The sequence below is a fragment of the Haliotis cracherodii genome, unplaced genomic scaffold (genome assembly GCF_022045235.1).
Source record: "Haliotis cracherodii isolate W230 unplaced genomic scaffold, xgHalCrac1.p SCAF_18, whole genome shotgun sequence".
Taxonomy (NCBI): Eukaryota; Metazoa; Mollusca; class Gastropoda; order Lepetellida; family Haliotidae; genus Haliotis; species Haliotis cracherodii.
In genome coordinates, this window is record NW_027266273.1 from 6,248,640 (window position 1) to 6,261,582 (window position 12,943).

General features: G+C 41.9%; 1 protein-coding gene across 14 annotated transcripts in view; it reads right to left on the reverse strand.

Annotated features, from left to right (window-relative positions):
- LOC139465708 (sodium-driven chloride bicarbonate exchanger-like) overlaps positions 1–12,943 on the reverse strand; it is a 139,368-nt gene that overhangs the window by 9,493 nt on the left and 116,932 nt on the right. For all 14 annotated transcript variants that reach the window (XM_071247517.1, XM_071247516.1, XM_071247526.1 and 11 more), the window contains 11 exons: positions 11,244–11,486; positions 10,440–10,586; positions 9,746–9,852; positions 9,113–9,287; positions 7,580–7,713; positions 6,256–6,784; positions 5,809–5,922; positions 5,101–5,262; positions 3,098–3,276; positions 1,947–2,019; positions 778–1,023 (listed from right to left, as the gene is read on the reverse strand). In XM_071247517.1, the coding sequence (XP_071103618.1) occupies positions 778–1,023; positions 1,947–2,019; positions 3,098–3,276; positions 5,101–5,262; positions 5,809–5,922; positions 6,256–6,784; positions 7,580–7,713; positions 9,113–9,287; positions 9,746–9,852; positions 10,440–10,586; positions 11,244–11,486 (2,109 nt within the window). The remainder of the gene's footprint in view (positions 1–777; positions 1,024–1,946; positions 2,020–3,097; positions 3,277–5,100; positions 5,263–5,808; positions 5,923–6,255; positions 6,785–7,579; positions 7,714–9,112; positions 9,288–9,745; positions 9,853–10,439; positions 10,587–11,243; positions 11,487–12,943) is intronic.

A 12,943-nucleotide genomic window follows, 5' to 3' on the forward strand; every position in this document is an offset into this window, starting at 1 on the left:
CAAACAGCACCCATCAGCAACAGCAACACAAACAACATCCATCAGCAACAGCAACACAAACAACATCCATCAGCAACAGCAACACAAACAACATCCATCAGCAACAGCAACACAAACAACATCCATCAGCAACAGCAACACAAACAACATCCATCAGCAACAGCAACACAAACAGCATCCATCAGCAACAGCAACACAAACAACATCCATCAGCAACAGCAACACAAACAACATCCATCAGCAACAGCAACACAAACAACATCCATCAGCAACAGCAACACAAACAACACCCATCAGCAACAGCAACACAAACAACACCCATCAGCAACAGCAACACAAACATCATCCATCATCAACAGCAACACAAACAGCATCCATCAGCAACAGCAACACAAACAACACCCATCAGCAACAGCAACACAAACAACACCCATCAGCAACAGCAACACAAACAACACCCATCAGCAACAGCAACACAAAGAACATCCATCATCAACAGCAACACAAACAACACCCAACACCAACACCAACACAAACAGCATCCATCAGCAACAGCAACACAAACATCACCCATCAGCAACAGCAACACAAACAGCATCCATCAGCAACAGCAACACAAACAGCATCCATCAGCAACTAACAGCATCCATCAGCAACACATACAGCATCCATCAGCAACACAAACAGCATCCATCAGCAACACAAACAAATATTTCCTACATCTAGAGCCCCCGCTTTTACAGCAACTAGAATATGTTCTGATATGATGGAACTTACCATTATAGGAAAGGCAATGGATATTTTCTTGATAGTCTTGATGACCCACAGAATAGACAGGCAGAGAATCTGAATTGCTGTAAACAAGTGAACCCTTCCGATGCGCACATGTCGCAGGTACATGAGGTCGGTCTGGTACTTGGCCGGCATGAAGAGGATCATCACACGGTCCACCAGCTCCATGCCCCGCAGAGAGGACACGCCCATGTAAAGGAACACGCCGTACAGAACCGCCATGGGGATATACTGGAGACATGGAGGTATAGTTGTCAGCAATTTAACATTTGTATACAAGCCTGAATTACGGCTGCCTGCAGTCAACAATATACCATTTATATCACAGCTGCCTGAAATGTACCTACATCATGGCTGCCTGCAGTCAACAATATACCATTTATATCACAGCTGCCTGTAGTGGACCTAAATCATGGCTGCCTGCAGTCAACAATACCGTATTCGACGTAATAAGCGCCCCACTCTAATAAGCACCAACGGCGACATTTGCTAGTATATTGGCTAATGAACAATCCCAATTAGTACCCTTTCCGATTGATCAATGTACAAATGACTTACTTACAATACACACACATAATTATGGGCAATTAAATTCTGGAAAAATATATCTGTCTATATAAACATTTCAGGCTGTCAGCATAAACCACGGAATTTACCTTTCAACTCTGTTTTTTCCCCACCAAAATACTATCCTAATAAGAGCCCCCTACTTCTAATTTTGAGAGCGCCCTGTGCGCTTATTGCGTCGAATACGGTATACCATTTATATCATAGCTGCCTGTAATTGTACCTAAATCACAGCTGCCTGCAGTCAACAATATCACATTTATATCACAGCTGCCTGTAATTGTACCTAAATCACAGCTGCCTGCAGTCAACAATATCACATTTATATCACAACTGTTTGTATTATATACCTACATCACAGCTGCCTGCAGTCAGCAGCCAGTATTCTGACATTTATATCACAGCTGCCTACAAATTATATCTTACATCAAGGGGACTTTGTCACTGTATTTCTATTTTTTTAAGCAATTCTAATAATTTTTATAAATAATACTTAAATCAAAACGATTATTTTGCCTTCTGCTGGCAGTGGCCAAGAGTGTCCATAAATCAAGAAATGACAGTCTGGCTTGACCTTGACTACTGACCTTGAGGATGGATGTGAGAAGCACTGAGAGGCCGATCATCAAGAAGATCATCACGCCTGTGACTCGCTGCTCCCTGAAACCAGACAATCAATATGTTAGACAGATGATGATGTATGACAAGGGATAACTGCCAACATTAACAGTTAATGGACAGAAAAAAATAACCCTTCTTTAAATGCCCACCAAACCTACCTTGCATACTGCAGGTTCACATGAGGTATCACTGGTCAGATATTTACTTAGATCTACTTCAATGTATACTTCGAAATGATTTTGGGGTGACCTATGCATGAAATTAGGCATCCCAGGGTAACCGCAGTACAAACAACAAAAATACAAAGTTTTTGTGAAGCCATACACTAATAATTGATGGGGCTTTCCTTGTATGAATACTTTGTGATTGAGAGAAGAAACTTGATCGTGGACTGAAAAGTTGTATATTCATGCGCACGGCCAAAACTAACCTAGTCTAAGTGATGCAAAAAACGTCCATTTTTGTAACCCATGGATATTGGATTGCAATTATATGCATCCATTTTCAATTTTTATCTTATAGTACACGATATTTGAGCATCACAAAATGCAGCCTGGTCAATATCAATATAGTGAGTGAGTGAGTTTGGTTTTACACCACTTTTAGCAATATTCCAGCAGTATCACGGCTGGGGACACCAGAAATGGGCTTCACACATTGTACCCATGTCAGGAATCGAACCTGGGTCTTCGGCATGAAGAGCGAACGCTTTAACCACTAGGCTACCCGACCGCCCTCAATATCAATATAAATCACATATGTAATCAATCCTGGATCCGATCACATCTGAGTGAGTGAGTGAGTGATATGGGTTTAACACCGCTTTTAACAGTATTCTAGTTATATCACAGAAAGCCCAAAGTGATACAGGTCTCAGACATCTACACAACTCTGCATAGGTGAGGTGAATTGGGGTTTAACGTCACATCCAAGATGAATGCACTTATATAGTGACATGCATGCACATGTGTGATTGTGAGGCTGCTTGTACTAGTCCGGACAGGTGCAAATTTTTAAGTGCAGAGGCGGTCCAACTGTTCCCTGTACCCTCCCAGACCAAGTATGTCTTCACACATGTGACCACACATGGATGTATATGTACATGCTGTAGTCCTACCTGACCCCCAGGAACTTGGGCTTCTCCCCTGGGGCTGAACACTGGGACTCCTTCTTCAAACTGTTGACATGGTTGATGGAGAGCACGGTGGCGGCTACGAACCAGGGCAAACCCATGAAGGAGTTTACAATAATCAGACAAGCCACAAGCAGCAGGTCAAGATGGTAGCCGTGACCTTTCTGTAAACAACAGTTGTGCGCTTTCATTCATATCTCCATCAAAAACAAAAAACAATGTAAACGTAATGAAGCTCACCTGGCTCACGGTTTACAGAGAGAGTGAGTGAGTTTGATTTAACTCCAGTTTGAACAGTTTTTCAGTTATGCCCAGCATGTCAGTCTGATGTGGCAAGAAATATTAAGCCAGAAGTGATGCAGGTTTCCAAGTCATTAAGATTAGATATTCGTTCTTGTTACTGATAAACAAAGATCTAAGGACATCCCATTACAGATCACGTCTGCTCGATTAATCGTGAACTTCGACCAACTAATAAAATGACTGACAAGAAGTCAACATTGGCCAATCAGAAAGTAGCTTTCTCGAGCTTTATGGCTCTAGTTTCAAAATGGAAAATTGATTCCAAATTTGAAAATGGAACAAACGAAAATTCTAGAATGTCTAACAGATGGCTGAGATTATATGGCAGTACTGACCATGGGCTATGGAAAGCCGCTTCCAACACCCAAGTTTATCCAATTGAATGACGATTATCATGGAGTCAGTCATACACGCCATAACTGTCCTTCGGAATAACCTGTGTTAACCTTGTCGAGGTTGCATTATTAGAAAACACATTCTGACTGTCACTTAACCGATCTGGTAAGCGGCGCTCTGAGTAAATCCGATATGTCCAGAAATAATTAGTTGTTTTGAAACTTTCGCATCTAGATCAGGAGTATCTACATTTCATTTTTGTCTGTTTGTGTCTACTAGAAATGCATATACATTTAAATTGCCAAATTGTCCTGACATGATGAGTATATTACTGATAGATCCTTTTGTATTGAACGTTGTGCTATGGCTGAAAGCCTTTGCGACGTAAAACTTCATATTTCCATTCCATTCCTTTTGTATTCCTTTTGTATTTTATACTACTACTGCTGCCACTGTGGTTATTACCACTGTTATTACAATACTTCTATTACATGTCAAGCATCATATTAGTTATCAAATAATTATATAATGCGCTGTACAGCTGTAAATGATATTGTTTATCTGTATGTGTATATGGGCCAATGGCCTTTCATACAATAAAGATTGATTGACTGGCCGGATATAAGCTCATTCTAACGTGAACTGTAATTGGATGTCCTCAGAACTTAAGCGGTAGTGAGAACTAAGACCTGATTTTAATTAGATTGTGCAGGTTTTTAGACATTTACAAAACTAGTAAAAGCGGGGATTATCGGGGATTTGAACCCACAATCACAGCTTCCTGCCTGCCACGCCTATGGAAGACAACTCTGCACAGTGAGTTGTGACTTGTGGAACCCTGGACGATGGTAACAAGTTTGGTTACAGGCTGAAACTACCTTAATTTAATACTGAAAGAGTGATACTGGTCTCATGTTACTATAGCAATATTTCAGTTATATCACAGCGGTGGACAAATAAGGAATTATCTTCACTTGTTATATACCAAGCAGTAAATCAAACCCTGGTCATCGGCAAGCAGGGCCAAACAACTAGTGCTAAACAATCTAAGAAAACTCATCATGAACACTGCATTTTGGGACAGTTGGCATTTCACGTCCGACAGAAGAATCAATTTCCATTTAACAGGGGAATGCATTGGAGGGTGAACAGTGTAATAGATAAGTCAAACTCTAATTTAGGAAAGCAGAACCAAGAAGTATACCTTCGACCGCCCCTGTTACTAACTGCATGAATGTTGCAGATCCATTGGTTTAATTGTGTTGACATTTCTTAGGTTTGTTTAGCAGTAGTCTACCCATTGCCCCTCACTGAATAGAGTGAATGGTCTGCCATGACGGTCTGCTTACCACCAACTTGTTCTCCTTCCTGTTGACGATGACAGCGGTGATCTGCTGGTCCATGAAGATGAGGATGGTGGCGAGGAGGGCAGGGATGACTGCTGCTATGGCTGTCCACCAGGGGTTGCGACCAATAGGCGACACCACCCAGTTCCTCTTGGGATTCGTTGGCTGTTAAAAGAACAGATTAATATACAATTTCAATTGTGCTGTAAAAGTAGCTTATTGTAGGTAATGTACTACTATGAGGTTTTATCTGAATATATTCAAAATTCTGAGAAGTGTGTGGGTTAATAAGGATGTATTGTGCTCCCTGCCAGGATCTTGGGGAGACTGTGCAAAGTTTCTTGGGTCTGCTGGGACAGCAACTAATAATTTGTTTGTTTGGTTGCTGTTTAACACTGCACTCTGCAATATTCCAGCTATGCGAGTGGCTCACATCTGGACCAGATATTGTGAGCAACGATCCACGCAGTAGTGGTAGGATGACATGCTACCAACAAAGTCACAGAGTCTGAGTGCTGATCCATTTGGTCGCCTTATAGGTTGCTGGGAAGATGGAATCCCCCAAGGTGCAATAACCAATACTACATTTACAATATTCCGTAGAAACAAAGACTAAGGCTATCCTATCTTCAGTGCTAAAAATTTAATTACTAATCTTAACAGGCAAATTAATTATTCGTGATTTTTGTATGGACATTGAGGAGTACTCACAGCAAAGGTTTCTGGCACATCGAGTTTTGGAGTGTCGAGACCGACTACGATGTCAACGACAAGCATGGCGACGATGGCGATGAGGACAGCGAAGTCACTTACAACAGATCGCACCTGGTAATAAGAGAGTTCATACAACTGCTATATCTCACATACACACTGAGCGATAAAACTTAATTATGGGATGAGGACAGCGAAGTCACTTTCCACAGATGCACCTGGTAACAAGAGAGTTCATACAACTGCTATATCGCACATACACACTGAGCGATAAAACTTAATTATGGGATGAGGACAGCGAAGTCACTTTCCACAGACGCACCTGGTAACAAGAGAGTTCATACAACTGCTACATCTCACATACACACTGAGCGATAAAACTTAATTATGGGAAACAGGAAGCCATTTGCATTTGTCAGCCACAAATGTCAACATGATGTCACCTACCATTGTGGGGAAGAATGAGCTGTTGCGGGACATCTTCAGCACCATTGCAATCGTGAAGGTCCCCAGAAAGAGAAGAAGGGAGAATAAGAAGACGTCAGCAACGAAATGAGGAGTGTCACATCCTGGGCCCTGCATGGTTCCATTGTAGCTCGAGCAGTTGTCTTTGGTCAGAGTGTCCCAGTTTAACAACATAGTTTGGTTCACGTCCAGGTAGACTGTGGGCGTGGAGCGGTTAAACCACCAGGCAATGGTGGAGTTGACCGTAGTATTCTCGGGGACACAGTAACATGTATAGATCAGGGGCTCATCTGGACGGAGGTTGACAGGGTCATGGTCCAGGATATGAAACAGCTTCTTGAAAGCCTCTATGATGAAGATAAGAGAAATGAGGGCAGCAAAGCTCTCCTCTGTGAAGCGAGTGATATATCGGACCAGGGCGCTGAGATCGAAGGCCACCATAATAATGAGGATGATCCCAGTCCACAAACCAATCCACAGTCGCAGCTGGAGGTAGTCCAGGTCGTTCTCACTGAAATGACAATAGCCAGATTGTTACTACGGTTTAAGTCATCCTCAGTATATCATATAAATTGTCCTAATCATATTCCAGTGATATGGCTCACATCTTGTGGGTGATAGCATGAGCATCGATCCATTGGAGTATCACGACATGATATTCGCCAGGTCACATATTCTGAACAGTTGATCCCCATTTAATCAATCCATGAATACAGAAGTCACTATGGGTAGGTGTGTGACTTCGGTTTTATGCAGCTTTGAACAGTATTCCAGTAATATCATAGCCTGTCAGCTTAATGTGGGAGGAAAGCCCTAAGAGATGCAGGCGTTTACCACTTTGGTGAAACCCATTATCACAGGTATGGTGCTAACAAACCTAGAAACATAATCATGTCGAACCAGGTTTCAAACCCACGACGAAGGGACAGAGTGAGTGAGTGAATTGGGTTTAACGCCGCTTTTAACAGTATTCCAGTCATATCGCGGCATGTCAGCTTAATGTGGGAGGAAAGCCCAAAGTGATGCAGGTCTCAGACGTTTACCACTTCGGTGAAACCCACGAGCACGGGTATGGTGCTGACAACCCTAGAAACATAATTGGGGCGAACCAGGATTCGAACCCACAATCCTAGGTTTCTGGCGTGCCCAAGGTACGCAACTCTGCACAGCGAATCGCAGCGCCCACGAAGGGACAGAAGTCACTATGAATACATTAATGTTTTTAATCTTTCATGTACTGCCAAATATCTGGTACTTCAGAAAGAATCCTCCCAAGAAGTTCCGAAGGGGTAGTGACATTACTTACTGACAGAAGTGGTTGAGAATGGTCTCAAACACTAGCACGGGTCCTGTACTGCCCAGGATGGTGAGGGGTTGCCCAGCAAACAGCGAGTACACAATGCCACAAATAGCACCGGCCAGGATACTTTCAAGGGCTGCCTGTAACACAAACACCATATTCTTCATTGTTGAATCAAAGACCATGGTAACAGGACTATTAGTTTGTTTGTTTGTTGTTTAATGCCGCACTCAGCAATATTCCAGTAATGTATGATGGCGGTCTGTAAATAATCGAGTCTGGACCAGACAATCCAGTGATTGACATCATGAGCATCGATCCATGCAATTGGGTTCAAGGACATGCATTAAACAAGTCTGTGAGTCTGACCACCCGATCCCGTTAGTCGCCTCTTACGACAAGCCTTTTACGGCAAGCATGGTTTGCTGTAGACCTATTCTACTCCAGATCTTCACGGGTCAAAAGGACTATTCATCCAGAAACAATGGATACATATATTGGACAGGTTTGACGATCTGTTTATGTACTTTCCTGTTCTGTGCACCAGCCTATTGGTCAGGGAACACTGGCTGTGTACCAGTCTATTGGTCAGGGAACACTGGCTGTGTACCAGTATATTGGTCAGGGAACACTGGCTGTGTACCAGTCTACTGGTCAGGGAACACTGGCTGTGCACCAGCCTATTTGTCAGGGAACACTGTCTATGTACCAGCCTATTGGTCAGGGAACACTGGCTATCTACCAGCCTATTGGTCAGGGAACAGTGGTTGTGTACCAGTCTATTGGTCAGGGAACACTGGCTGTGTACCAGTCTATTGGTCAGGGAACACTGGCTGTGTACCAGTCTATTGGTCAGGGAACACTGGCTGTGTACCAGCCTATTGGTCAGGGAACACTGGCTGTGTACCAGTCTATTGGTCAGGGAACACTGGCTGTGCACCAGCCTATTGGTCAGGGAACACTGTCTATGTACCAGCCTATTGGTCAGGGAACACTGGCTATCTACCAGCCTATTGGTCAGGGAACAGTGGTTGTGTACCAGTCTATTGGTCAGGGAACACTGGCTGTGTACCAGTCTATTGGTCAGGGAACACTGGCTGTGTACCAGTCTATTGGTCAGGGAACACTGGCTGTGTACCAGCCTATTGGTCAGGGAACAGTGGCTGTGTACCAGTCTATTGGTCAGGGAACAGTGGCTGTGTACCAGTCTATTGGTCAGGGAACAGTGGCTGTGTACCAGTCTATTGGTCAGGGAACAGTGGCTGTGTACCAGTCTATTGGTCAGGGAACACTGGCTGTGTACCTGCCTATTGGTCAGGGAACACTGGCTGTGTACCTGCCTATTGGTCAGGGAACACTGGCTGTGCACCAGCCTATTGGTCAGGGAACACTGTCTATGTACCAGTCTATTGGTCTGGGAACACTGGCTGTATACCAGTCTATTGGTCAGGGAACACTGACTCTGTACCAGCCTATTGGTCAGGGAACACTGCAATGTACCAGCCTCCCATCACCACCATTGTTTAATTGAGTACACACCATGTTGTTGTCGGTGGCGTCGCCGAGCAATCCACCGAAAGTGATGATTGGTGTCAAACAGGCGAAGTAGAGGAAAATGAAGGATGCTATACACTGTACACTCAGTGCGTCATGGAAGTCACTCGACCAATATGGTAACTTCCGCCTGATGTCGTCTACCAGTCCACCAAATATCCTGTAAAGAGCATGTTCTACATATGTGAGTAGGGCTTTAGATACAAGAATTGATATGGAGCAAAAAGGTCATACTTAACATTTTGCACTTCAATGGCAAAATCAACCTAGGTGTTTACGTATGAATACTTGCATTTGTTTACAGATTTCATTCTGACTTTGCACTACAAAAATTCAAACCCCTTACAAGGTCAAATTTGGACATGGTCATGGTCAAAGAGATTTGTCACAAAGGCCAAACCGTCCATGCATGGCTGAGTTTCATAATTTACACTCCCTTACCAAGCCATATTTCTTACCACTCAAAAAATAAGATATACAGGGAGGATAAAAGGTTTGGTAAAAATGTTGTTTCTGTTGTTAGATGATACTCAAGGAATTATTGTGAATTTACAGGCTCCAGGAAACAGTGCAATCTCTGATACATGCTTCTAACTTCACTGTTTGGAAGCAACTGACCTGCCAGTTCTCTGCAGTGTGGGGTCGTTGTGTTCATCATCCTCCTCTTCAATTATCACCTTACCATTGGGCTGCGGAGGGCCTGCTGATGCTGTCTTCCTGCCTTCCTGTGATTGAGTGAGTGAGTGAGTGAGTGGCAACTTTACAGTGCTCCTTTAATAGGACCGTAATTGAGATGCAAATCATAGGAATTAGTAACGTCCCTTTGCAAATATACTACTCAAAAGGACTTAAAGAAAACCCAATTTTTTTATATGACTATCGTTAATCTGTCCTGGGTCTGTTCCACAAAGCGATCGTAGCGCTACGATTATCGTAAGTCTACGTTAAAGTATTGGAGTTACGATTGTCTTAGTGCTACGATCGCTTTGTGGAACGGGGCCCAGGCTGGTGGGTATTGCAACTAGGGATGGGATTGACTTGACTTTTGGCAAGCATGGGTTGCTGAAGACCTATTTTACCCCGGATCTTCACGGGTCTGATGTGGTACTGACAAACCTTGAAACATAATCAGGGAAACTTTGGATATAAAAAAAGTGATCATAGGTTTCTGAGTAGCCATAGTGAATAGCAGCACCTCAGAACACAAGGTCACTTCAGTCCCCAGAACTTAGAGTGATTCACAATGGTTTAATTTCAACAGAATTGGAATCTCTCCATCTGACAGCAATGTGCAGATTGGGGTTCCACTGACCTGGGACGGGACGTTGGTTGGGGGCTCAATACGGATACTTGGATCCCACTCGCCAGGGGGTAGCACTGTCACCTGGTCCAAGAACTCGTCTATGCCAGCAAGCAGATCTTCCTTATTTCTGGCATGGTAGGCAACGTCATGGAAAATCTGTACGACGAACCAGAAAGATCATTTTCATCTCAAACATAATTGTTGATGTGGAAGATACCATGTGAGTAAATACTCAATGGCTTAAAAGATTATCAAGAGCCCAGATTTTTCAATTTATTTGAAAAAAGGTAAATACAACCATTTGGATCATGGCTAACAATGTTTATGTTTCTATTAATGTTTATAACTTGTTATCTAGTCATTTATTCTTTTCCAAATTATCTGACACTGAATCGGGGATTTATCTAGACATGCTCAAGAGTGATGTTTTTCCCGCAAGTCTACGGTAAATGTGAATAAAATTGCCCAATTGGAATGACAAATTTCCCAATTCAGATTAATATTGTTATAACTAATGTCAAGAGGTAACTTTATTTTTCACTGATAACATGATGAATAATGAGGAGGAGGCTTTAATTCCTTTTTTAGCAATGAATGCAATGTTAAAATACATCACAATGTTAAAATACATTTGAACTTTAAGAAAGCAAGAACTTTAAACAAATCTGTTTTGAACAAAATATTGGGTTTTTTTCAAATCTGCCAATGATGGGGACACTAAACTTGGAACAAAAAACAATCCCTGCCAATAATAATCCAATGAAGATTAATTAAGTACCAGTTTGAACGTGACATTAACGCACTGATACTCACCTCATCAGACATAAGAGTTGCAATAGACCGCCCAAGCTCGTGAAACTTGTTCTGGTTTCCGGTTGGCCCAAGAAGCACAAACAGGAATCGCGTGGGCACTGGCACCTCAGTGAGGTCTCCCAGTAGGACTGCCTTCGAGAGGCGGACGAAGCCGACAATCTGGTGATTGAGGAAGTCCACCTCCCCTACAAGGATGTTTGAGGCCTCAGCCCCAGGGGGGATCTTCTTCATGAAGTGCAGATTCTGGGGAAATTTGGAACTTATTAAATATTTGGAAGACACAGAGTCCTAGGGCCCTTTGACTTTTGTAATGTAATCGTATTTAACTAAATTTGCTAACAAACATATATATATATACCTGACATTCCTTTTTAATTGCAACTACGAAATTGTAAATGTTTGAATAAAATGTTTGTAAAAGTGTTCATGTCCTACACACACTTAAACCAGTGAGAGAGGATGCAGTGTAGAATATAGTCTCATTGCATCCAAAAAAAAAGATCAAACATCCAAATCAGCTCTGTCCTGAAGAAATAATGATCTGCATCATTTTCGCATTTTCTGTCAAAATTTGTGTGTTTGCTACAAAGTGGCTGGTTTATATTAAACAACATTCCTGGCATTTGAAAGGCAATATTTCTCACATGGGCAAGGCAATATTCCTGGCATTTTCCAGGCATACTAATTGGTAAGAATCCTGCTAGAATACACAATTACATAAAGCTGAGAAACAATGGCAACAAAGTGGTAACACATATATATTGCTTACAATGGTAAATGCAGGAAACTGCAAAAATATACATTTAAATAATAGCTTGCACACATGACATGAAACCTGATCCATAAATCATTGAAAAAATACCAATCTCTTTAAGTGTTTGGATAAGGAATGCAACCTATCCATGTTTATTCAAATTAGGCACTTCTTATCTTCTAAAATATTCCCAAAGCTTCCAGTTTACCAAATTAAATCAGCAGGACCTTCCATCAAGTAAGGATTTTCTGGGTGTTTGGTGGATCCTTGTGAATTGAAGAGACACCCACAGTGCTATCTTAAACCAGGCATTCACTGTCTACTAGCAATGTAGTCACAAGCTTAACTGAAGAAAGGCATTAAGGCAATGATTCATGGCAGTCTCATAATGAAAACCCATCTCATGAATTAGGGAGTGAGTGAATGTTCCTTCGCTTTTAGCCACATCAGAGCTTGCCATCCCTTGAAGCTTTCAAAATAGTTCATCACTGTTACATACTTTACTATAAGTAAACATTCTTGATTATTTACGTCGAAAAATTATTTCGAATTCGTATTCTCTTACAAGGGATATGTTCCCACATGCATATAAGCAAGACCACCAGCAATTTCCGAAGTTGTTATACACCAAGAAATGAAATACATTTTTAAAAGTTAACCATTTCCAAGAGAGTGCACATTTAACATATAAATGCAAGATTTGTTTTTATCTGACAACAATAAAATGCTATGGATTACATAGATATGTTTTCTGGGTGAATGGCATGCCAAGATGATCATTATGTACAACAGTTTTCACTCCAGTAAGTAACTTTGAATACATAAATACATAAATAATATGACATAGTTCAATATTTAGTAAAATAGAAATATACATAGATTAGAAGATAAAAAGTTCTTATAAGAAAAAGGACATGTTGGCCAACATATCATGACAGTGGTATGT